The 25,905-nt window shown below is 41.2% G+C and overlaps 1 protein-coding gene and 1 long non-coding RNA gene across 6 annotated transcripts in view; one reads left to right on the plus strand and one right to left on the minus strand.

Moving 5' to 3' along the window:
* The window catches only part of exoc6 (exocyst complex component 6), a 55,727-nt gene extending 31,047 nt beyond the window's left edge, over positions 1–24,680 (minus strand). For 3 of the 5 annotated variants that reach the window (XM_056430112.1, XM_056430110.1, XM_056430109.1), the window contains exons 1-12: positions 24,538–24,680; positions 11,865–12,036; positions 8,741–8,788; positions 8,451–8,541; positions 7,481–7,526; positions 5,400–5,453; positions 4,615–4,765; positions 4,370–4,534; positions 3,111–3,179; positions 2,752–2,835; positions 1,561–1,607; positions 1,163–1,283 (exon numbers count right to left, since the gene is read on the minus strand). In XM_056430112.1, the coding sequence (XP_056286087.1) occupies positions 1,163–1,283; positions 1,561–1,607; positions 2,752–2,835; positions 3,111–3,179; positions 4,370–4,534; positions 4,615–4,765; positions 5,400–5,453; positions 7,481–7,526; positions 8,451–8,541; positions 8,741–8,788; positions 11,865–12,036; positions 24,538–24,665 (1,176 nt within the window). In that variant the 5' untranslated portion in view covers positions 24,666–24,680. Of the gene's footprint in view, positions 1–1,162; positions 1,284–1,560; positions 1,608–2,751; positions 2,836–3,110; positions 3,180–4,369; positions 4,535–4,614; positions 4,766–5,399; positions 5,454–7,480; positions 7,527–8,450; positions 8,542–8,740; positions 8,789–11,864; positions 12,037–23,002; positions 23,121–24,537 lie in introns of those variants that run through there. The other 2 variants (XM_056430111.1, XM_056430113.1) reach the window with 2 other exon arrangements.
* On the plus strand, positions 21,192–25,030 carry LOC130203727 (uncharacterized). The gene is made up of 2 exons (XR_008833527.1): positions 21,192–22,321; positions 24,765–25,030. It is a non-coding gene; the product is annotated as an uncharacterized LOC130203727 (long non-coding RNA).
* The last annotated feature ends 875 nt before the right edge of the window (positions 25,031–25,905 follow it).

The following is a 25,905-nucleotide window of genomic DNA, read 5'->3' on the forward strand; positions in this document are numbered from 1 at the left end:
TTATTTTTTTAAATATTGCTGATTATGGTTTACAGCTTAAGAAAACTCTAAAATCCTATCTCATAAAATTTTAATATTTCCTCAGACCAAGTAAAAAAAAGATTTATAACAGCTGAGTGTTTGTCAAGGCTCAGGAAACCCTTGCAGGTGTTTCGAGTTAATTAGACAATTCAAGTGATTTGTTTAATACCATACTAGTATACTTTTTCATGATATTCTAATATTTAGAGATAGGATATTTGAGTTTTCTTAAGCTGTAAGCCATAATCAGCAATATTAAAAGAATAAAAGGCTTGCAATATTTCAGTTGATTTGTAATGAATCCAGAATGCATGACATTTTGTTTTTAAATTGCATTACAGAAAATAAAGAACTTTATCACAATATTCTAATTTTCTGAGACAGTCCTGTATATACATACATACACACACACACACACACATATATATATATACAGGACTGTCTCAGAAAATTAGAATATTGTGATGAAGTTCTTTATTTTCTGTAATGCAATTAAAAAAAACACAAATGTCATGCATTCTGGATTCATTACAAATCAACTGAAATATTGCAAGCCTTTTATTCTGATTTATTGCTGATTATGGCTTACAGCTTAAGAAAACTCAAATATCCTATCTCTAAATATTAGAATATCATGAAAAAGTATACTAGTAGGGTATTAAACAAATCACTTGAATTGTCTAATTAACTCGAAACACCTGCAAGGGTTTCCTGAGCCTTGACAAACACTCAGCTGTTATAAATCTTTTTTTTTTACTTGGTCTGAGGAAATATTAAAATTTTATGAGATAGGATTTTAGAGTTTTCTTAAGCTGTAAGCCATAATCAGCAATATTTAAAAAAATAAAAGGCTTGCAATATTTCAGTTGATTTGTAATGAATCCAGAATGCATGACATTTTTGTTTTTTTACTTGCATTACAGAAAATAAAGAACTTTATCACAATATTCTAATTTTCTGAGACAGTCCTGTATATAGGCCAGAGAACGAAGGTTGTTCCAGGATAAATAGATCCACAGCAGGCTCTATTATCTCTAAACAGTCTCTCTTCTCATCCACAGTACGCTCCCTGCTGTGTGTGTGTGTGTGTGTGTGTGTGTGTGTGTGTGTGTGTGTGTGTGTGTGTGTGTGTGTGGCTCACCGAGTGTGTGCGCAGCACAGCGATGATCTTGGACAGGGCCATGTTCCACAGTTCATCAGTGAACGCTCTGGTCACCAGACCCTGTGTGGCGTGGAGGATGTGGTCCTCCACCACAAAGAACCTGACACACACACACACTTCTCAATACATTTATTTAGGGGTTAACAATTCCAGGAATATTCAAAGTGGAAACTTTCCATGAAAATTACCTGGAATAAAATGGAGATATACAAGTTATTTGAAGCTAGGAACTGACCTTTTATATTGAGTTTGCAAGTTAACGAATTAAAAAAGATACTTTGACAATTTGAGCCCACAAGGTGCCGTGTACAAACCTAGGACTTCTGAATAAACAACATTCATGTGACAAAGAAGTGAAACTGGGAGGAACATCTTACCCGACTATCTGATTGAAGTATCTTCTGTAGCCTTCCACCGTCTCGTGCTGCACAGACACAGAAAGACATGTTTGCACATCATATGTGTGTGTGTGTGTGTATATACACACATATATATATATACAAATATAAATACATATACAAACTTATTTATATATATATATATATCATATGTTTGTGTGTGTATATACAGGACTGTCTCAGAAAATTAGAATATTGTGATGAAGTTCTTTATTTTCTGTAATGCAATTAAAAAAACAAAAATGTCATGCATTCTGGATTCATTACAAATCAACTGAAATATTGCAAGCCTTTTATTCTTTTAATATTGCTGATTATGGCTTACAGCTTAAGAAAACTCAAATATCCTATCTCTAAATATTAGAATATCATGAAAAGTATACTAGTAGGGTATTAAACAAATCACTTGAATTGTCTAATTAACTCAAACACCTGCAAGGGTTTCCTGAGCCTTGACAAACACTCAGCTGTTATAAATCTTTTTTTTTACTTGGTCTGAGGAAATATTAAAATTTTATGAGATAGGATTTTAGAGTTTTCTTAAGCTGTAAGCCATAATCAGCAATATTAAAAGAATAAAAGGCTTGCAATATTTCAGTTGATTTGTAATGAATCCAGAATGCATGACATTTTTGTTTTTTTAATTGCATTACAGAAAATAAAGAACTTTATCACAATATTCTAATTTTCTGAGACAGTCCTGTATATATATATATATATAAATAAATATATATTCGCAAATAGATTGCATTTAGTGACAATTTCATATATATATATATTTATATATGTATGAAATTGTCACAAAATGCAGTCTATTGGCGAATTGAAAACAATTTTAACAATGCCCAGACACATATACTTCTTTAGCGGACTCTCTAACTCCCAACTTTAACACTTAACTATATTTCCTTTTTACTTAAAGCCACTATGTGTAGAAACGTGACAACATTTCCTCTCAAATTATTTATAGCGTAGCAAGCAGAGCTCCCACCAGAGCTTTGCAAGCCGAAGAGTCTTTCTTTTCCAAATAAATTGTTTTCTAAATGCTTTTAAACTAAAAAATATGTTAAACTCTTTTCAGGAACAACGAGAGTGCGGTCCAAAGGGGGACGGAGTGTGTGTTAGCTGGGATCCACACATTGAATGAGGTTCTCTGAGCGTGTTGCTCACCATGTTGGCCTGTGGCTGCAGCACCAGCCGGGCCTGTTTCTTCCTCTGCTTCCTGTAGTAGTTCTCAAAGGTCTCTCGGTCTCCCTGCAGACACAGAGAAATAAAACAGGCTACAACAACCTCTTCAAAAGCGGCATCTACATTCACAATACAAATGCGGATCACTTTCCTAAACCTTTATTCTTATGATCAATAAGATGTCCAATTTTTTAAAACTTCTCTCCGGCGGTACCGTAACAGAGAAGTGTAGTATTCAGTGTGACTGGGTCGTGGATCATTATGACCAGGACCTGTGGTGATGTCACATGACAACAGAGCTCCTACACAGTGGTCAGTGAGGGAGACGGAAGGACACCTACCAGCACAGTGTAGATGTGTAAACACCTGTAGACGGGGGAGAAGTCCACCAGGTCCTGGGCTGTGAGAATCTGTCAGACGAGAAGACGTAGTTCTTTAGCATTTCCTTTGAAGACTCTTTGGGACGAGCAGCCAAAACAAATCCCTTTCTCACGAGGACTCCAACACCCATATACAGTATGTATACAGGACTGTCTCAGAAAATTAGAATATTGTGATAAAGTTCTTTATTTTCTGTAATGCAATTAAAAAAACAAAAATGTCATGCATTCTGGATTCATTACAAATCAACTGAAATATTGCAAGCCTTTTATTCTTTTAATATTGCTGATTATGGCTTACAGCTTAAGAAAACTCTAAAATCCTATCTCATAAAATTTTAATATTTCCTCAGACCAAGTAAAAAAAGATTTATAACAGCAAAACAAAATCAAACATTTGAAAATGTGTTTCCAGGTGTTTCGAGTTAATTAGACGATTCAAGTGATTTGTTTAATACCCTACTAGTATACTTTTTCATGATATTCTAATATTTAAGGATATTTGAGTTTTCTTAAGCTGTAAGCCATAATCAGCAATATTAAAAGAATAAAAGGCTTGCAATATTTCAGTTGATTTGTAATGAATCCAGAATGCATGACATTTTTGTTTTTTTAATTGCATTACAGAAAATAAAGAACTTTATCACAATATTCTAATTTTCTGAGACAGTCCTGTATATACACACATATATATATATACACATATATATATATATCACACACACACATATATATACACATCTATATATATATACACACACAAAATTAAATAATATATATATATGAATATGTTTATATATATATATATATACACACACACATAAATAAATAGTATATATATATATATATGTAAATAAATATCATATATAAATAAATACATGTCATGTTTATATATATATAAATAAATATATATACATAAATAAATATCATATTTATATCAAAATTAATATATAAAGATATATAATATATATGAGTACAAATCATATATATATATATAAATGAAAATCATCTATAAATAAATATATATATATAAATAAATATCATATATACATACATACATACATACACACTACATACACACAATAGTGAGAAAGCAATGACATTTAAACACCCAAAAAACTCCCCCATTTACATTTACCAGCCGTCACATAAGAAAGAACCCCGTTTGGGGAAAGATGAGACCACATTCTATCCAACCTGACCACAAAGCGCTTCCTCACCTCTTCGTCAGCTTCCTCCTCGTCTCCCGTCTCGTCGTCCATCAGCAGGCGGCCGTTGTGAGAGTGAGAGTGTGTGCGTCCGTTGAGGGAGTACACGGGCTTGGTGTAGTGGCCCATGTTGGCCTGCTTGGCTACTGCACTGTTAAAGGTCCTGTGCTGCTGTGCCTGGAGACACACACACACCAAGTTGATAAATACACATTCAAATCTATCGTGGGCATGCTCCGCATCACAAGCCCTCGTACCTGTCTCATGGCGGTGTGTCCGACCTTGTCGGAGTGCTTTCGGATGCTCTCCAGGAAGTCCTTGAGGTCGGACATGGAGATGTCCTTGATGTCCTCTCTCAGTCTGGGCAGGTTCTCAGCCATGATCTGACAGAACCGGTACTGGCTTACCCTGCCCGGAGACAGAACCAGCCCAGTGGCGTCCACATTCAAGAGTTCAGTCTCATCCAACCAGCATCGTCTCATTTGACATCAACCAAATCCAACAATGAGACCATCGACCAATCAGTGTCAGTGTTTCCCCCACCATTCTATCAGGTTGGCGGCCCGCCCCCCTGAAATCTCCGCCTGCCACCCTGTAATTTTCTCCGTCTCGCGCGCCGCAGAGCTCCGATGCGCGCACGTGTCTGCGCCCCGATGCGCGCAGACACGTGCGCGCACACAGGTGAGCACACTCCCACTAGCCGGCAGAAAGCGTTGAATATGTCGCGTGAAAAACAAACCGCTATATCTGCAGTCTTTAAACGTGCGAACCCCCCCCCCCACCCCAAATTCTAGCCCCAAATGGACGTGTAGCAGTTCTACTTTATCGGGAGCTGCACTCTCCACGTCCGCTGGTACATCCTGTTATCGGAGAGTTCGGCGTACGTGTTGTCGTACGTGGGAAGTAGAACTTTGACACATTCATGCTCTCGGGGAGCCGAGCTGCACACTCCTCAGAGCCATCTTTGAAGCCTACACGACGGATGTACTGTGAAGGTTCTCAGTGGAGTGTTCCACCGTGAACCCTGGTGGTAGAAACCTACCTGGGGATGAAAACCTTCTCCAGCTGCTCCATGGTTTTCAAAGCAGCGTAGTACCTGTGGAGACAAACGGTGCAGCTTCAGTTCACAGCGATGCCCCGGTACTCAGGACCATTAACGGGGAGGTTCCCTTCCACTCGCTTTCTTTCTGGCCGTCATAAAACAATGTTTTAATGGGGAGATACATTCCTGATGAGCTTGTATGCGATGGGGGACAACATCTACAGTTCAGTGCAACAATATTATATGAACTTTCTCGAAGGCTAATTTCAGAATCAAGTGCGTATCCTCTGAAGCTCAGCAAGGAGACGATGGGAAGCACACAAAGGGAATCTCAACTAAAACGCCTTCAGCTTTGGTCGGCTGAGACTGATGAAGCCTCCGTTCATCTCCACGGAAACGTGATGCTCATCAGGACTACGGAATTTGTTTTGCATGACGTACGTCTGACGCCCAGAGTGTCTACTGGAGAGACTGCTGCACACAAAGTAGTGCCGCGTCTTCAGAGAGCCTCCAGATGGAGTCTGACTGACGCGTGGAGGGAGAAAGAAGTGAGATGAAGTCCTCATCTCCACTGCAGACCAGAGACGAGGTTAGCTACTACTAGCCAACACGCTGACGTCCGCTGCATTGTGGGTAATGTAGGCATGGGTCTCTGGTTCTGCTGCTTTCAATTTGATCTTTTTAACATGACAACGTTCAGAGAAGAACTGAAGGTCATTTCATGTATTGTGACCCGCAAATTAAAATACGGTCCTTTAGATGCTCTGCTGTTCGGCCAACTGCTCACATCTTAGGCCTGGCCTCTGAAATCAGAGGCGCATGTATGTGTAATACAGTGTGACACTTCATTCTTAGAGCCCATTCGGCTACCTGTGCTCTACTGCGCTCCTTCGCCGTGCACACACACATCACCCGGGTTCAGCCCCAGGTCAGTGTGCCGAGCTCCCATCATTAGGCTGATAGGCAGTCGGTGAAGGGATCTAATTGGTCGGCCAGCGAGTGTAAACGGTGTTGTATCCGAGGTGAACAGAAGACAAGCCTCATGAGCCGCACAGCGGAGGGTTTGTCTCCAGGAAGGAGGACACAAAGACAGGAGGCGGGACAGAATGTGACCCGCCACGTACAGCACACACAATAATGTGCATTTTTGGTATATAAAATCAGTTATTTATTGTAAAGTGTATAGGCTATGTCATTAGTGCCCCACACACACACGTCCCACTAGGTGGCTGGCGTTGGTCTAATTGCCTGGGATTGGCTGAGGGCCGTGACCGCGCTGCAGCGAGGGGGCCTCGTCGTGGACGAGGGCCCACTGAGGGTCAATTGTCCTGCCAGTGAATGGCCTCTTCCTTTCGGGACACAGTAATAAACAAGAAAGGGTCATTATTTGGCTGTCCGGCGTGAACTCCCCACCCCTCTACATACGGATCGGCGTGTAAATAAGACCCAACATGAAATGGGGTGGAAATAAAGTTCAGTGAAAGCAACAATTAATAAACAACAGAAACATGGATACACACTCGTCCATGTATGTGTAAACACTTCCATTCATCTGGAAGTGAGTTATGAGACCTGCAGAGGGAAGGACTCCGTGGGTGGAGAGGAGGCGGGCTCTGTGTTCATAACGCTGATGCTCAGATGTCACGGACAGTGTTTTAATGTGAAGGTGTCGGCACTGTCGGCCATGTTGCCCTGAGAAGTGTTCTGCTGCTGCTGTTCCTCCTCAATGCAAGTTCAAAGAACGCACGACAGGGACACACCAATGCTTTTGTTTGGCATGTTGTTCTTGTGTTGCAAATAGTTTAAAACTGAGTTGTTTATTGACAGTAAATTGCTCTAGAATCCTTAAATCCATGAACAAATATTAATATTTACATCATGGAATGAGCCGTTTGAGATTGATTTATGTGTCTGTATAACTCCATGAGGGATGGCTGATGTAAATGGAGGGGGGGGGGGTCAACCCTAGTAGGTGGGGCCAGTCCGATGGTTAGACTTTCAGAATCTGGCCTCCTTGTCAGTTGTTTTCCTGATCCCGGGTGGTACGTCAGTCGCATGGTGATGAGGTGTGAGATCCCTACCTTTTGGACTCCAGCTGCTCCTTTAGCTTGTTGTACATTTCTAGCACTGCAAAAGAAAGAAAGAGAAGATGGGAAAAGGGACCGGGGGGTTTGTAAATAAAACATACAAAACTAAATACTCAACTAAATAATAATAATAATATCCTCAGGCCAAACCACAGAATACGTCAGGTCCCGGTGGACTGGAGCTGCAGGCCACTCAGGCTGTGACCAGGGCTCGTTGCATCCACCCTGCAGCCGATGGCTCCTTCACGGCTCAACTACATTCATAAAGCACCCTCATACTTATGAAGGTTACTTTACCTCATCTTCAATTGGGTGGCAAGAAGTGCCTCTCTGAGTACTTCTATTACCTCTGCATTAAATACATATAACAGGGTTCATACACATGTTGACCAATGGGTGTCCAGGACCTTTCCATGACTTTAAACCAAATGCATATGACCAAACAGTTTGTATAATCTTGGTGTATATTCAATTCAATTTTGTTATTTTGTATAGCCCAATATTACAAATTTGCCTCAGACATCCCTGTCCCAGGACCCTCACATCGGATCAGGAAAAACTCACAAAAAATAGAAAAAAATCTTTCACAGGGTATACAAGAGTATAACCTTAAATAACACAAACTAAAGAGAGACAATAGTTTGATTAAAAGAATAAATATTTATATAAATATGTTTTGTAAATTACATTTTCTTCAAGGACTTTTCCAGGGCTGGAAAGAACCATTTTAACATTCGAGGACTTTCCCAGGTTTTCCATGACCGTACCAACCCTGATACATTACAGACGCTCCGGCTGACCTCAGCGTGGATACGTTTCTAACATGGCCGTTGCCTAGAGGGCAGCGGGTCTAATCTCACTCAAGACACCCAGGAGTAGACGTGTGTTGACCTGATCACATTCAAGTACACGTGTGGCGCCCCCGGTGGCCCGCCGAGGCAGCGCCTCGTCAAACAGCAGCTACCTGGTATGCAGAGATGGAGCTTCTCCACCGTGGTGGCCATGTTCCTCTGCTGGACCCGACAGCGGATCACCTCCTCCGTCTGAGCCGTCACCTGAGGGACGGAGCGGCGCACAATGGGAGAGGAAACAATGAGCCGAGAGGCCACCGCCGTCAAGCCGCTGGGTTAAAGAACGGTCACGCCGCCACACAAAACCGCCTCCGCCCGCTGACGAGCAGGCGTCTGCCCAGAGGACACAATGCAGGGCGGCCCTTTGTGTCCCGTGCACACTCATGCATACGCGTGGACTCACCTCCCTCCCGGCCTCCTGCAGTCTCCGATTAGTGTCCGTCACTTGACCCTTTCAAAACAAACAGACGTCAGTTTGAACTGTACAGCCTCCAGGACGCTCGTGCTGTACTGCGTTTCTCTACTGCACATTTATTATGGTCAACAAACACCACGTTTCTGATTCCTGTGCTCCGCTGTCCAAAAACAACGAGCGACATGCTTCTTCATTCCTCTGAACACACACGAGTATATTCTTGACTCGACCCCGTAGAGCACCACATTTGTATTAATACGCCACTGAAAATAGTCCCCGGCACTACTTTCCCCTGTCTGAGTCACTTGTGCTAACCAATGTGTTACATAAGAAATAGATTATGGATTCAATTTTAAGATTGAGGTGTTAAGGAGGAAACAATGAGCTGAGAGCCACAGACAGAGACGAACCCGCTGTAGATTGGAAATAAAAAGGAAAAACAGCTTTTTTTTAAAGCCGTTTTGGGAACTTTTGCAGGTTGAAGACATAACACACACAAGATTAGATTTTGAGACCTGTAAGATTCTATGTTCTTGGAAGTTTACATCGATAAATGAACGTTTCTGTGACTGAACGATCACTTCTGTTTATGTTTCTGTTTCTCAATAAGTGTTCAAAAGTTTAATCTAGAATTGGTCTAAGATTATTTCTTACCTTTTTTAATTCTATTTTTTAATGTAGGTGATGTATTTTCTGACGTGATGATGAATATGATATATATATATATATATTATATATATATATATAAAATGTATATAAATGACATGTTGGATTTTTGGTGGTCTGGCTTCTGTATTACTGTTTCTGATATGTTCTTTATTCAATTGTTGATGTTTTTGGGGATGAGCATCATAGAGCCTGTTCTCTGATGCTGCTCTTCATGTGTAACTATGGGATGTGATGTTCAAAACATTCAGACCGGACGAAGATTCAGAAAAGATCGAGGTGCAGTTCTTCAGAATGTTTCTTCTTCTAAAACACGCAAACAAAACTGTTCTAAAAAGTTGACGGTGGAAGGCTCTTCCAGAAGGTTTGAATGACGTGTCCTCCCTCTCCCCGGCCGTCTGCTCACCCTCTCTGTGCCCTCTCCTTTCCCTCGCTGCAGCTGCTCAGCCTTGTAACCAGCTCATTGTCCATGAGGGGGCAAGGACAAAGGCAGCCAAATCCAGATTAACCGGGCAGCGAGGACCTGAACCCGTCGCCGGTGCACGGGGCCTTTCACGGCGGGTAATGGCTTGTGACGGGCTCTTTCTCACAGATTCAGTGACAAGCTTCTGGACGAGGATTTTTGAACTCTCGGCTCTTGTCACACGGCTGAGAGCCATGACCCAATTGACCAGTCGGCTCTCGGATGACGGGCATTTCAACAGCGAGGGAGGGAGGGTGCCAGCGGAATGAGGGCCGACTGTGGGTCAGTGGTGAGCTGGTCCGTCTCAATCAGGGGGTTGGCGGTTCAATCCCCGGACTAGTTGCCGTGTCCTTGAGCAAGACACTTAACCTCGAGTTGCTCCCTGCAGCTGTGACTACGGCGTATGGATGTACATGACTGTACGTCACTTTGGATAAAAGCGTCCGCTAAATGACATGTCATGTAATTGCTGCTTCTATTTTCTATTTTGTATGAAGCTACGGTGCATCACCACTAAGAAAAGCAAAAGAGACATATTGAGAAACTTAAACCAGCGCTGTGATCCAAAACAACATCAAGTTGCACTGGGCACCAGCAGGGACTAGGGTCGGGCGCCAATATCCGATTCCTTACGACCTTTGCCGACCGGACCAAAACGCAACGCACATTTTGGTGCCTGAGCTAATTGAAATTCCCCCCCAAAATGTATTAATTATTATCTGGTGTATCCGCCCTGTCATGGTTAGGCATTATAACCATGTTTAAGCTCGCTCGTTGCTCGCGCTCGTAGGCTCGCTCGTTGCTCGCGCTAGCAACGAGCGAGCCTACGAGCGCGACAGTCTGATATCCGTTGTTTGTCAGTGCTCCATGAGAACGGCTTTTACAGTGAATATGGCCGAAGAGGTTTTTAATGTCGTCATTGTTATGTAATGTCAAGTTAGTGATTTTTATTTTATTTTTATTTTTAATCGGTTCAGGCACCGTTTAGGCACCGGTATCGTTTTAAAAGTACCGGTTTAGCACCGGCATCGAAAAGAAAAAAAACGATACCCGTCCCTATAGCAGGGAGTAGAACCTATGACCTTTCCACCGTGGGACAGCTACCATTGCCCAACACTGAGGAGGGCCGATTAAAATGCCAGTAGAGTTAATATCAATTCCTGAAAACTTTATAATTTTACGAAAAGTTGTGAAGGGTCGAGGGCAGAACCTGACGCGCGCTTCATTCACGTAACCATCAAGAACTCTGATCTTCTACGATCCTAAAATGATTCACAACTCCCATAAAAAGAGTTTTAACCTCTTCCGAGCTCTTGCTGCTGATCTCACACACGACGACTCATTTATTGAAGCTTCATTGAGACGTTCACTGAAGAAGCACATGAAAAAATACAATTTTACATTGGTATTTTGTGCGCAATGTAGTTTAGAAATTGGCAAGTTTCTGAGAAATAAAACGGCATAATTTATGCAGCAGGAAGCAAGTTTTATTTAGTTTGCGTCGCTTGGACTCGTTATTCTTGGACTCACTGAGGATTCCAACGTTCTCAAAGCGTTTTAGTAAAAACCTGAATAAATAATCTGCACTCTGCTGTCATTTCATTCCAGTTAGCCTTAAATACATGTTACACTGAATCCAATAAAAGGACGTATTGGATTTATTGATTTGTTTTTACCGTGGTATGGAATTGGGCATCGAGATTTGAGGAATTTCCCCATCGTTGAAATCGACTCCTACATTTCTGATATCGTTTCATATCCCTCGTTCCAACTAATTATAATATATGTATGAAGCAATCATGGACCACTACATATCTCACTCAAAATGTGCCTGAAACATGATTCAATTGAAGTAATAAACATGACGAGCTCTTCAGTGATGCAATGTGTTCTCTCTAAAATGCACCCGATGAAAGAAGCACATATCTCATTTGAATCCTTAACAATCTAGTTCTACTACACTTTGAGATTCACGTCTCTTACCATCAGCTTCTCGGCATCGGCGCGGACTTTGAGGAGCTCCGTGATGGCGTCCACGAAGCCCTGGTGGTGGAAATTGCACATCTTCTCAATCTCGCGGTCGTGGTTCCTGATCCGGGCATCCAGCTTCTCCATGAAGCGCTTGTGGGCGTTGGGCTGGTCATCGTAAATAGACCTGGGGAGGGGCGAGAGGGAGTTGAGAAATGAAACATTCATAGAAGGAGGTCCCTGAACATCCTGCACAAGTATTTACAATATGTTCACGGCTCATTTTGATGAATAATGAGCATTTGTAGAAGCCATTGCACTAATTTGTGCAGTGCCGTATATTATTATATATATTGTTGATCATGCTGACAGGTTGTTGATCTTGATGATGACGATGAAAGTTGCGGCAATGATGTCAGGGGGCGTTGGCTGTATGTGTATGTCACCTGAGTACAGCCAGGTGTGTTTGGGCTAGAGAGCAGAAGGGATTATTATTTTTCAACCGTATTTAAGAGCGTATGTATTGCTGAACAGTATTTAAGAGCATTAGACAAAGCGAGGAATTTATGTTTAGTATGAGTTCATGTTTCTGTTGCTGTTCTGCAAATAAAGGAAAATATAAGTGACACTACGAAAATCAGAATACGCGTTGATTTTAACGAGCGCTCCGACAGCATTCAATACAAAACCCCCAAGATGACTCATCCAATGAAAGTTGCTCATACAAGATAAGCATTAGAAATCAATGGCCACCAATCAATGTGACAGTGACAAACACACGGAGGACCATCCCCATGCAGCTCCCCTCCGCTGAACAGGGCGTCTCCATCTCAGTTCCCAGAACCAATCAGCAGACAGATGAAGTTAGCAACTAGCCGCTGACTCAACGTAGCATTGAGCCGTTAGCAGAGCCAGACGAGAGCGACTTTATTTATTTATTCATTCGGAGCCCCATCGGCCGTTGCCAAGGCCACGTCTACTCCTCCTGGGGTTCACACTGAATGTTGGACTTCTACCACACACACACACACACACACACACACACACACACACACACACACACACACACACACACACACACACACACACACACACACACACACACACACACACACACACACACACACACACACACACACACACACACACACACACACACACACACACACACACACACACACACACCAGGTTTGTAACACGGGAAACTGATTTGGAGTCAAAGTCAAAGCATCCCTACGCCCCTGATTATGATCATTGTTTTAAAGTGCATTTATCACAACTTCATGGTTATTAAAAAATGAATCACACGCCACAAGCGGCTGTCTGGGGCTTTGTCAGAAGTTTGATACCGAGCACAGAAAGAGAAGTCAAGCCTCTCTATGTACGACTCCATATATGGTCGGGGTAATGCATTCGTATGGGGCTCCAAACACGTCACAACACATAAACCATCTCCTGAAGACAATCTTTACTCAACAACCTGAACCCAAGAGGTGTACGGTCAGAACCACATGAATTGGGAAACGGCTTCCTGCATCCCAAATTATACTTTAATAACAGTCCAAACCTTATTTTTCTCTGTATGGTGAGGACCAAAATGTGGAACATGGTATAATTTTGAAGCACACACAGTGAAAGATTCATATCAGTCGATATATTCCTTTTTTAAATGATTGAATTCTTATTTTACATGTATTGTATTATTATGATAGGAATAAATTACACGGTAATAACTGTCTGCTTAAGTTAGGACTTCATCCACAGCGTATTTTGACTTATGTGTGTTCTTATCTTACAGACACAGCTGTTCATTTATTAATTAATCGGTGTATCTCTATGCTCCGTCTGGTATATATTCATAATTCATACCGTAGGGTTGCTGTAGCTTATCTTCCTTTCAGCCCCTAGTTTCAGTCCTCTGTCCTGGCTGAAACTGATTTTGTTCCCCTCCCTAAATCAGGATTTCACACAGAGCAACGTGTGACGGAGAACACATTTATTGTTAATTAAAACAAAGTATCGGTGACGACAGAGAGCAGGAGGCCTGTGAGTTCATCTCCAGTACGATGTTGCTTTGCGGTGCCGTGTGTGACCGGTCGCACTGACGTCCACGACGTCCATATGTGTGTGTGTGTGTGTGTGTGTGTGTGTGTGTATGTGTGTGTGTGCACGTGCTGAACAACAGCACTACAACAACACTGAGAACCAACATCCCCGTGCTAGTGCTGGAGGCCGAGGTGGCCAGTTGTTTGCACATTATTGTAAAAGAACCCTGCAATGAATCACTGCCGGTCATCCGACAACCACACACACACACACACACACACACACACACACACGCACACGCACTCACAGATGGCCGTGTGTACATATGCATCTGAGTCTGTGTGAGAAGCCGAGAGCTGCAGTGTTTACTGATCATGTGTCATTGTGCGTTGGTCGGAATGTGTGTAGTTGTGCAGAAGCAGGTACCAGTGGGATGGACCGGGCCTACAACCACAGACATACACCTATAAACACAGGGGGCTTCAACTCAAAACATAACACGATTATCCCAGTCAAACAGCTTTCAAGTGAAGACGGACTATTTTCTGACGCTTGGTCAAACAAGAAACACACAACGTGTGGTTGTGATATTTTACATGTCCTTTGAAAATGACAATATCGTTCTCAATTTAACCGTGCATGGTTTTTAGCATGTTCCAAAAAAACAAAGAGCTTCACTTCCTGGATGATACCGAACCACTGTGGATTGTCACTGAACAGAATACCTCCATGTGGGTCTCAAAACGAACTGATGGGCCTTAAAGTTGAACCTGCTCCTGATATCCGAAGTGATGGATGAGCCCAGAGCTTCACGACAACCTCCAGCTGGAGTAACGGCTCCATCTAGTGGCGAGGAAGTGACTCGGCTACATTCACAAATAAATGATACATAATACACAGTTTATTCGAATGATTTGGGTTATTTTCTGTGAACATTGCAGACATTAAATCATGGATGAACGGACATTTATTTTCATTCCACCAGGAAAAAACATTGAGAATGATGGATCATTTGTAGAATGAATTCAATGGATTAAGGTAAATGGGATTAATGGGATTAATGTAAATGGGATTAATGGGATTAAGGTAAATGGGATTAATGGGATTACGGTAGAGGCTGTGATTGGCAGATTACAGAGAGAAAGCCGAAGGAAGTTTCAGTTTGGGTTATATTGCTAAAATTAATATATTTCATATTTGTATATTTGGGTGACGCAGCAGAGTGAGCACACAGTGTATAATTTAGCATCTCCTGCTAGCCGTGTCCATGTGGGTTGTGGCTTAACTGAGGAGTTTCCATTGATCCATTCGTTCTGCATCATAAATGATTTATTATATGAATTAGTCGTTTACTTTTAAGTCCTGGCGCTCGGTCCACGTCGGACTCGTCTGCACACAATGGCGCAGTAACTCGCCACGTGGCACAATTCCTATTGCATGCATTTGATCTTTTATCATGGACTCTGATGTGGTCAAATGTGTTTCCGTTGTGTTCCTGTAATTCACCGCACCATTAGTTTCATTCCCAAGGACAGTTCCCACCTTGAATGTAATTGTACTTTAGGCGAGTCAATACCATAAACTGCTTCCACCACATTGCTGTGGCCAGCGGTACGCACACAGACAATAAACGCTGCCGTCTCTGTGGAGCTCTGCAGGCGCCAGTCGGAGACATTTTGTTAAACAAATCAGATGCTTTGCCTCACAAAATGTTCATCCTATACTCCACATTGCAGAAGAGTTTGACGTTGGCTCTATTGCCAGAGCACAAGTCAAACTAAAGTCATTACATCTTTTTAATAGTCCATATTTCTATGTTTTAGAGGAGCGTTCTCTCATTACCTGTTCATAAAAGGGTTTCAACAAATAATTAATTGAATTATTGATTCATCACTTTTTTTTATGACAAAAAAATTGAATTTAATGTATATAATTATTTTTTAATTGCATAAATGTATGTCCCAGTGTTCTAAATAAATGACTCACTACCATAGAACTCCTGAAGAAATTGAATCTAAGAACTTTATGATGTCATGAACAGCAGAGCCCAGTAATCACCAGCCTCCAGACGAGGTTCCTCTTTCCTGTATTCATAATTAAAAACAGGTGTAGATCCCCGTTTCCCCGCTTCCTCTCAGGGCAGGAAGCTGGCCACTGGGTCACGAGCGCTGCGCTTCATGATACCTTTCGACCAATGAAAGAGGAACGATCACACAGTCATTTTCAGACTGTCCCAAATGTTAGTGTAGATTTGTTGGTGTTTTTTTTCTTAGTCTTAAAGTCTTAAACCAGCCTCCAGTCTCGTCATAGTGCCGGTGACCTGCACACACAGATCGATAACGTTTCAAGTCAACTGGTCGGCTTTTCCTTCCACAAGATCTGTGGTCTGTGAATATTACGTTCTCAACTGCATGCATTGAAGTCATGAACATGTAGTTCTTGAAATTGAGAAGGGCGATGGAAGAAGAGCGTGACATCAAAATGTGAGTCTTTCAGGTAAAACTTGAGACACGTGTACAGGTAGGGATGGGCGATCCGGAGAAAATCAAATATAATATTTGATGACTAAATACTTTGATCATGATATTGCAACAATATTCTATAGGGTTGACTATTGTGCTTTCACAAAATATAAAGTGTTGATAATCAGTAATGTGGATATAATAATTAGGAGCGGGGGGGATTCTCTCTTGAACCATTATGACTCGAACCATCAATAATAGGAAATGTAAAACTCAATTCTCAATGTTGTGATCGCCTGTGACTCTGGGCTGTCCGTATATTACCGCTGCCCCTGAACACACGTGACACAGGAGTCCCTTGTTTATGTCCTACGTCTGGCTAAATACTAGCGGTGAGAAGTCTATATTAGGGCTGCAACAACAAATCGATAAAATCGATAAAAACCGATTATTAAAATAGTTGGCAACGAATTTCATTATCGATTCGTTGTGTCGCGCGATTATTACGGCGCTCAATAAGTCACGGAGTATAATAAAAGTTGAGTTGAGCGCAGAGCGGCGCAGGAGAAACCGGAGCGGAGGGAGAGGAGAGACGGAACGCTGCGTTGTGAGAGCCAATCAGCGCTGTTGATGAATCTAATTGGCTGCTGCTGCTCACGTGGCGCTGGATGCGGAAGTCATTCATGTCGTAGGAGACATTCACGGAGCTAAGTGCGCCTACGGGCTATGTTATGAACCCAGACACCAGGGCGCTAGATGTCACGACGTGTGTGGCATTTTCACAAGAAGTATAACGTAGAAAAGTGGTTATTTTTCAGTGGCGGATGGCGGAAAATATTTTTCCACGAAGAAAGGCAACGGAGATAAGCCACGCCCCCTCACCATTTAACCCATAAATAGCCAACTCAGGAGTGTAAACCGCTGTCAGTCTGTTTGTGACAGGGTTCGTCCACATGCTGACCAGTGAACAGGGTTCATACACATGACCAATGAACAGGGTTCATCCACATGCTGACCAGTGGGTCTACAGGACCTTTCCATGACTTTAAACCAAATTTCTATGATTAAATATTCTGTGAAAACTCTGTCTATACGTGACAAAGTGAGAATATGTAGTATTTAAACTAACAATGGGAATTCCAAACCATACCGTATATATACCGTGTAAATTAACATTTGAATAAAACAAATTTGCATTACTTTTCCAAATATTTTGAGATTTTATTTTTTTCAATTACTTCTCTAGGCCTGCTAATAGCCATTTAAAAATTCCATGACTTTTCCAGGTTTTCCATGACCGTACGAACCCTGTTTTGAATAAAGGGTTGAAAATTAAAGTTTTTTCATCCGATTAATCGAAAAAATAATCAACCGATTAATCGATTATCAAAATAATCGTTAGTTGCAGCCCTAGACTAGATATGGAGGGACTAGATATGGAGGGACTAGATATGGAGAGACTAGATGTGTAAAGACTAGATATGGAGGGACTAGATATGGATAGACTAGATGTGTAGAGACTAGATATAGAGAGACTAGATATGTAGAGACTAGATATGGAGAGACTAGATGTGTGAAGACTAGATATGTAAAGACTAGATATGGAGGGACTAGATATGGAGAGACTAGATGTGTAAAGACTAGATATGTAGAGACTAGATATGTAGAGACTAGATGTGTAGAGACTAGATATGTAGAGACTAGATATGGAGAGACTAGATGTGTAGAGACTAGATATGTAGAGACTAGATATGGAGACTAGATATGGAGAGACTAGATATGTAGAGACTCAATATGGAGAGATGTGTAGAGACTAGATATGGAGAGACTAGATATGGAGGGACTAGATATGGAGAGACTAGATGTGTAGAGACTAGATATGGAGAGACTAGATATGTAGAGACTAGATGTGTATTGACTAGATATGTAGAGACTAGATATGGAGACTAGATATGTAGAGACTCAATATGGAGAGATGTGTAGAGACTAGATATGGAGAGACTAGATATGGAGGGACTAGATATGGAGAGACTAGATGTGTAGAGACTAGATATGGAGAGACTAGATATGTAGACTAGATGTGTATTGACTAGATATGTAGAGACTAGATATGGAGACTAGATATGTAGAGACTCAATATGGAGAGATGTGTAGAGACTAGATATGGAGAGACTAGATATGGAGAGACTCAATATGGAGAGACTAGATGTGTAGAGACTAGATATGGAGAGACTAGATGTGGAGAGACTAGATATGTAGAGACTAGATATGGAGAGACTAGATGTGTAGAGACTAGATATGGAGAGACTAGATGTGGAGAGACTAGATGTTTAAAGACTAGATATGGAGAGACTAGATGTGTAGAGACTAGATATGGAGAGACTAGATATGTAGAGACTAGATATGGAGAGACTAGATATGGAGAGACTAGATGTGTAGAGACTAGATATGGAGAGACTAGATATGGAGACTAGATGTGGAGAGACTAGATGTGTAAAGACTAGATATGGAGAGACTAGATATGGAGAGACTAGATATGGAGAGACTAGATGTGTAGAGACTAGATATGGAGAGACTAGATATGGAGAGACTAGATGTGTAGAGACTAGATATGGAGAGACTAGATGTGGAGAGACTAGATGTTTAAAGACTAGATATGGAGAGACTAGATGTGTAGAGACTAGATATGGAGAGACTAGATATGTAGAGACTAGATATGGAGAGACTAGATATGTAGAGACTAGATATGGAGAGACTAGATGTGTAGAGACTAGATATGTAGAGACTAGATATGGAGAGACTAGATGTGGAGAGACTAGATGTTTAAAGACTAGATATGGAGAGACTAGATGTGTAGAGACTAGATATGGAGAGACTAGATATGTAGAGACTAGATATGGAGAGACTAGATATGTAGAGACTAGATATGGAGAGACTAGATGTGTAGAGACTAGATATGGAGAGACTAGATATGGAGAGACTAGATGTGGAGAGACTAGATGTGTAAAGACTAGATATGGAGAGACTAGATATGGAGAGACTAGATATGGAGAGACTAGATGTGTAGAGACTAGATATGGAGAGACTAGATGTGGAGAGACTAGATGTGTAAAGACTAGATATGGAGAGACTAGATATGGAGAGACTAGATGTGGAGAGACTAGATGTGTAAAGACTAGATATGGAGAGACTAGATATGGAGAGACTAGATATGGAGAGACTAGATGCGACGAAGCGATACCATTCTGAAGCCAGGAAACGCCGCCTTCTTTTCCCCGGGTTCAGAGTTCCCACGTGACGGACCCTTCACGGATAAACTTATTCAGAGATCCATAGCGCAGCGGAGACTATTGTTCAACATGGCATCCACCAGCGGACCAGCATCAGAAGATAAGGAAGATTAATATAGTTTTAAATGCAAGTGTTGGGTTTCAAAATACTCGATTAGCCAACGATTCTAATGTAAAACTTTTTTTTTTAATTCCAAAAAACTTTACACATCAGTTTTGTTAAAATGATAATGACGTTAAAACATTATCAAATAAACAGTATGTATATGTACATGTATTTCTGTTAGTATTGCCAATACCACTACTGCTTCTATTATAATTATTATTATATTACATCCACTGTTGCTGCTATTTTTGGTCGCAATCGTTTCATCATGCCTACGACTAATTATTCATACATTCTGTCATATTCATTGAATTTGTTGTAACCAGGGAACGAAATGTACAAATTTTTAGGGGGCAGTTTTTTCCCTCACTGACTGACATCCAGGTGCATTTAAAAAGAAATGATACTTATTTAGGCTTACAGTATATGAGCAATTGTCATAAAAATGGCAATAATAAGAGTATTAGGCAGTAGTCTCTGTCATATTCATTGATTGTGTTGTTACTTTGTTTTAATTTGTGTATAATGATTCATTCTGTACACATAACATCTATTGCACCTGTCCATCCTGGAGAGGGATCCTCCTCTGTTGCTCTCCTGAAGGTTTCTTCCCTTTTTCCCCCTGAAGGGTTATTTGGGAGTTTCTCCTGATCCGATGTGAGGTTTTGGGACAGGGATGTCTATATGTACAGATTGTAAAGCACTCAGACAAATTTGTAATTTGTGAAAATGGGCTATACAAATAAACTGAATTGAATGGAATTGTATAGTCTACAGATTCAAAGTGCTTTCTTAATTTTTTTAAAACGAAAATCAGACAATCATATTCAATTTTATTTGTATTTTTTAGTGGTTATTTATTGTTAATACATTTTTTAAACAACTATTAACAATTATAACTTATCTTATTTTTTTTACAATTCAAAATTATATTTATTGATTTTTGTTGTGTACCAACCTAGTACAGGCAATGCAGATAGGTCACACACAATAAAGAACAAAAGCAAAACGCTATTAAATTATTGAAATTATTAGAGGAAATTATGGGGGCAAATGTATATTTCTAAGGGGCAATTTTGCCCTTTGCCCATGTGTATTTCCGACTGGTTGTAACTCTGTTCATCTGGTCACATGACATCTATTGTTCATCTGGTCACATGACATCTATTGTTCATCTGGTCACATGGCATCTATTGTTCATCTGGTCACATGGCATCTATTGTTCATCTGGTCACATGGCATCTATTGTTCATCTGGTCACATGACATCTATTGTTCATCTGGTCACATGGCATCTATTGTTCATCTGGTCACATGGCATCTATTGTTCATCTAGTCACATGACATCTATTGTTCATCTGGTCACATGGCATCTATTGTTCATCTGGTCACATGGCATCTATTGTTCATCTAGTCACATGGCATCTATTGTTCATCTGGTCACATGACATCTATTGTTCATCTGGTCACATGGCATCTATTGTTCATCTGGTCACATGACATATATTCTTCTGTCCCTCCAGGAGAGGGATCTTCCTCTGATGTACTCCCGAGGGTTTCTTCCTATTTTGACATTGTGCACGATTTTTGGGAGTTTTTCCTGATCCAATGTGACATCACAGGACAAAGGATGTCGTATGTGCAGCCCTCTCAGGCAAATGTGTCATTTATGAATTTGGGCTATACAAAATAAACTGAGTTGACTTAATAGAGCTTGGCTGAGCATTATGAGCATGGTGCTGCCCATGGATGGGGTGCTACAATAAAAAACATAGGGTGTTTTGTCAGTGTTCACAAAAACGTTTTCTTTCCCAGCCTGAAATATACCATGCCCCCACAGCCCTGGCAGCGAAGCATCTTCTCCATTTTAATATACAATAAAAAAATTAACAAGATACCAACTGCACCAACTGACCACAACTGCACAGACTGCGGCTCCAACAAAGCAGCGACTGCATCACTGTGTGCAATGTGTGTGCATCCGTCTTTATAAATTAACCATGGGTGAAGCATGATGTCCACTTGTGCAACACTAAACTAAATGGTTACGGTTGCTTTCATCCAGAGAGCGCTTTATGAATCACCTCTCAGTTTATCCATTCAGTTTAAACGTTACCGAGGCCAAATATAAAGCTTGAGGACGTTAAACTTGCACTCCAGGTGTGTTAATAAAATGGCACAGCTTTAGGAAGATGAATGAACATCAATGATGAGTGGCAGCAATCATTACCATCCGCATGTTAACAGAGGTCGAGCCCCAGACACAGGCGTGTATCAGCTCTTTGGTAATCATGCATTAGTCTGGACCCGGAAGGAGCCATGCACAGCTGGGCCACCCTCACTGTATACAGGAGAGAAGGGGAACGGACACTGGAGCAGACATCATGGATCACAGATCAAATGTGACATTGAGGGAACTCATCAATGTGATAATTAAGCACTAACGTCATGTTGTATCGATCTAGACCTTCTCGGGTCATCCGTTAACAAGGCAGCGGTAATGAGCTCGTACACGGAAACGCGTTGACGTCATGTTACCTCCAGGGCACATATTCACTGCTTCACTCAGGTATGCTGCGCGACAACCATGGCCCGCGGGCACGACGACGAGACAGGTGTGCGCGCGAGCGGTGCAGCCGTTCAGCTCAACGCTAGCTTGTCAAACTAACACCTGTAGTTAATTATTGACTTAGAAGTTAGCTCGGCAGCTAACGTTAGCATCACCAGTGCGGCTGCCGGACGAGTGTGAGACACCCCGCGCCATGTCCCCGCTACCGGGCTCACCGTGAACCACGTCACTACACCGGGTGACTCACCCAACCACCGTACCGTTATATCGGAATGTCACCGGCATACACGTGTCCAATTTATTAACAACGAATTGGGCAACTGAGCTTAACATCGGCTACATATGGATAACATATATGTGGTGTGCCACAGCCACACCCACAGCTGGTGTTTACGTATTGACAGGTCACCAGCCAACCTGGAACACGCGCGCGCGTGCACACGACACGGTTTTGCCATAGCCGTGTTCAAGTGACCGTTTTCCCGTTGGCGAACACGTCAGCGAGACTCTTGCTTCGTTTCAACAGCCTCTGTTGGCTGAACTAGCTCATGTTAGCCGCTGCCAGTGGCTCTGGGCAGCCGAGCTAGCTCCCGAACAAAAGGTCTTAAAACGCACGCGATGCGGCAACGCGCACGGACCGTGTGACCGGGCAGGTGGTGTTAAGAAGCCGCGCGTGCTTACCGGAGAGTCGGACCAACACAAGCCGTGTCAGTGCTCTCAATTTCCTGTAGAATCCGCTCGTGCTCCGTTATACACTCCAGGGTTTCATTCTCCGCCATGATTGTTATGTGTGTATTCGGCTATCGCTGCAGCGGCGGCGCAGTGTGAGGGCTGGCCGCTGGGGGGCGCTCTACAGCAGCGTTGCGTCCACACACGGTTGAGTTGTAGAGTGTATACAAATGTATTTGAGCGTGTATGCAAATAACATGTAGAGTAGGAAGGTCAGAGATGTAACCTTTATTCTACATACACTGTGATACTCTATTTCAGACTGTATATAAAGATACACACTGTAAATAAAGATGTATTTATATACAGCCTTTATATGCAGACTGTATATAAAGATACAGACTGTATATACAGACTATATAAAGATGTACTTATATACAGCCTTTATATATACTGTATATAAAGATACATAGTGTATATACAGACTATATACAGCTATATTTATATTCAGTCTTTCGATACAGACTGTATATGAAGACATTTGTATATGTATAGAAAGATATAAAGAGTCTGTATATAAAGATGTCTTTATAAACAGTTTATATACAGACTGTATACAAAATACATCTTTATATACTGTATATAAAGACTATATAAATATGTCTTTATAAACAGTCTATATACAAACTGTATAAAAATACACATTTATATACTGTATATAAAGACTGTATATAAAGATGTATTTATATACAGCCTTTATATAGTATACATATACAGACTATCTATAAAGATGTCTTGATAAACATCCTTTATATATAGACTATATATAACAAAGTATATACTGTATATAAAGATGTTTATATATAGTAATTCATATACAGTCTTTAAATACAGACAATATAAATACATCTTTTCAACAGACTGTATAAAGATGTATTTATATACAGACTATATAAAGATGTATTTATATACAGACTGTATAAATATGTATTTTGGTTCTTACAGTCCTTACGAATGTATCACAGCTTAGAAAGAAACATTATAATTGAATTGGCTATTATGTTTGCCATAAGAACAAAACAATTTCACGGGATAAAGTCCTTAAAATCACATTTAGTTTAATTGATTGAGAATGGATACCCACTGAAATAATTTTGTAAATTCAGCTTTCGTAAGAAAATAAATAATAATAATGGTAAAAAAGAGCTTTACTGCCTTTTATGGGGTTGACATTCAATTCTAAATGCCCAAAAAATAAAAAAAATATTATTATTAAATAGTCACCTGTAGATTAAAAATCATTGGATGAAATAATACGTAAGTACTTGAGCACTCGTTTTTATTAAGAGCACATTGCACTAAAAGATCAATTACACCTTTGGCAGTATAACACATACACACTATATGTTTCTTGGTTGATGGCTCTTACTGTGAATATTAAGAACAATCAGCATTTTAAATCATTTATCTTGTAGGTTGTACCTCCCTGGTATCTAACAGATGAAATAAAATAAATAAAAAACGTTCTGAATATTGCACATGTTTACCTTAAGGATGTTCCTAAAGGCAGCTCCACCGATTCTAACTCTGCAAAGACATTCCCAAAAGCCGCCTCTTCTTCTTTGTCCTCCTCTTCACTGGGAGGGTCGGCGGCGTGGAGCCCGGCAGCGGCCATCACTGTCTGCAGACCTCAGTGTGATGACTTAATATCTGAATGTGTGAAAAAGAAGGGAACCAAGGACTGTGTGTGTGTGTGTGTGTGTGTGTGTTTCAGAGATTGCGAGGCACCTGTAGTCAGCAGAAAAAGAGGGAGCAACAGGAAGAAGAAACCTTGTGATTCTCTGGACTTTGAAGCCAACAAAGTGACCTCCAGCTGCTCCTCGTGTACATGTTGTCTCGTGACTAAAATGTGAAGGAAGCCAACGAGGAAGTGCTTCCTCCTTCCTCACCCCGCAGACACACAACGCCACGCAGACACACTCCACACCATATGTTGAGTTTTGGATCTATGCGATGAGTAAATAAACTAAAGTGAGTGTGGACGGTGGTATACTGAGATTCTAATGATTGTAAAAAACATAACTAATAATATGTGTATGTCTGGTTCAGCTCAAATAAGTGGAAATTAAACTTTACACACACACTGCAGTGTGTGTGATGTCTGCTTCACATCTCAGCTGTCAGAGTTTTAGCTGAAGCGCATAAATAATAGCATGATGTGCCTTTTCAAAGCGTTGAGTTGCTTATGGATATTGTAACTTTATATATGGAGACAACTCCTCTGATGTATGGCCTCATTCTGCCTCCGGTCTCAGCGATATAGTTTATATACGCTACAGTGGTGGAACATATATACAGTTTAATCTTTAACTCAGTAAAGAGGCCTGCATTCAAACTTTTAATGTTATTCTGAAAGTCCTTGATAAACAAAGATATTGTGTCAATAATACACATATGTTATATTGTGCACAGACTCTCTCTTCTTTATTATCATTGTTATTGAGACTGTGTGTGTGTGTGTGTGTGTGTGTGTGTGTGTGTGTGTGTGTGTGTGTGTGTGTGTGTGTGTGTGTGTGTGTGTGTGTGTGTGTGTGTGTGTGTGTGTGTGTGTGTGTGTGTGTGTGTGTGCATGTGTCGTTATAAACAGGACAATACTTCCTCATGTTCTACTTTCAGGAAGATGAATTAAGAACTGTGTGTCAGTGGGCGTCTTGAGGGGTGTGGAGCATCACAGTGGAACCACATGAGGTTACCACATCGTCGGCTACACTTTCTACTTCCTGACATTCTTCTCCCAACGGAGCGGCTCGCTGTGAGTGTGTGTGTGTGTGTGTGTGTGTGTGTGAGTGTGTGTTCAACAACACACTCCTTATGAGAGCCTGACTATGAGTTTCCTTATTGCTCCAAGAACAAGA

Source organism: Pseudoliparis swirei, chromosome 13 (genome assembly GCF_029220125.1).
Source record: "Pseudoliparis swirei isolate HS2019 ecotype Mariana Trench chromosome 13, NWPU_hadal_v1, whole genome shotgun sequence".
Classification (NCBI taxonomy): Eukaryota; Metazoa; Chordata; class Actinopteri; order Perciformes; family Liparidae; genus Pseudoliparis; species Pseudoliparis swirei.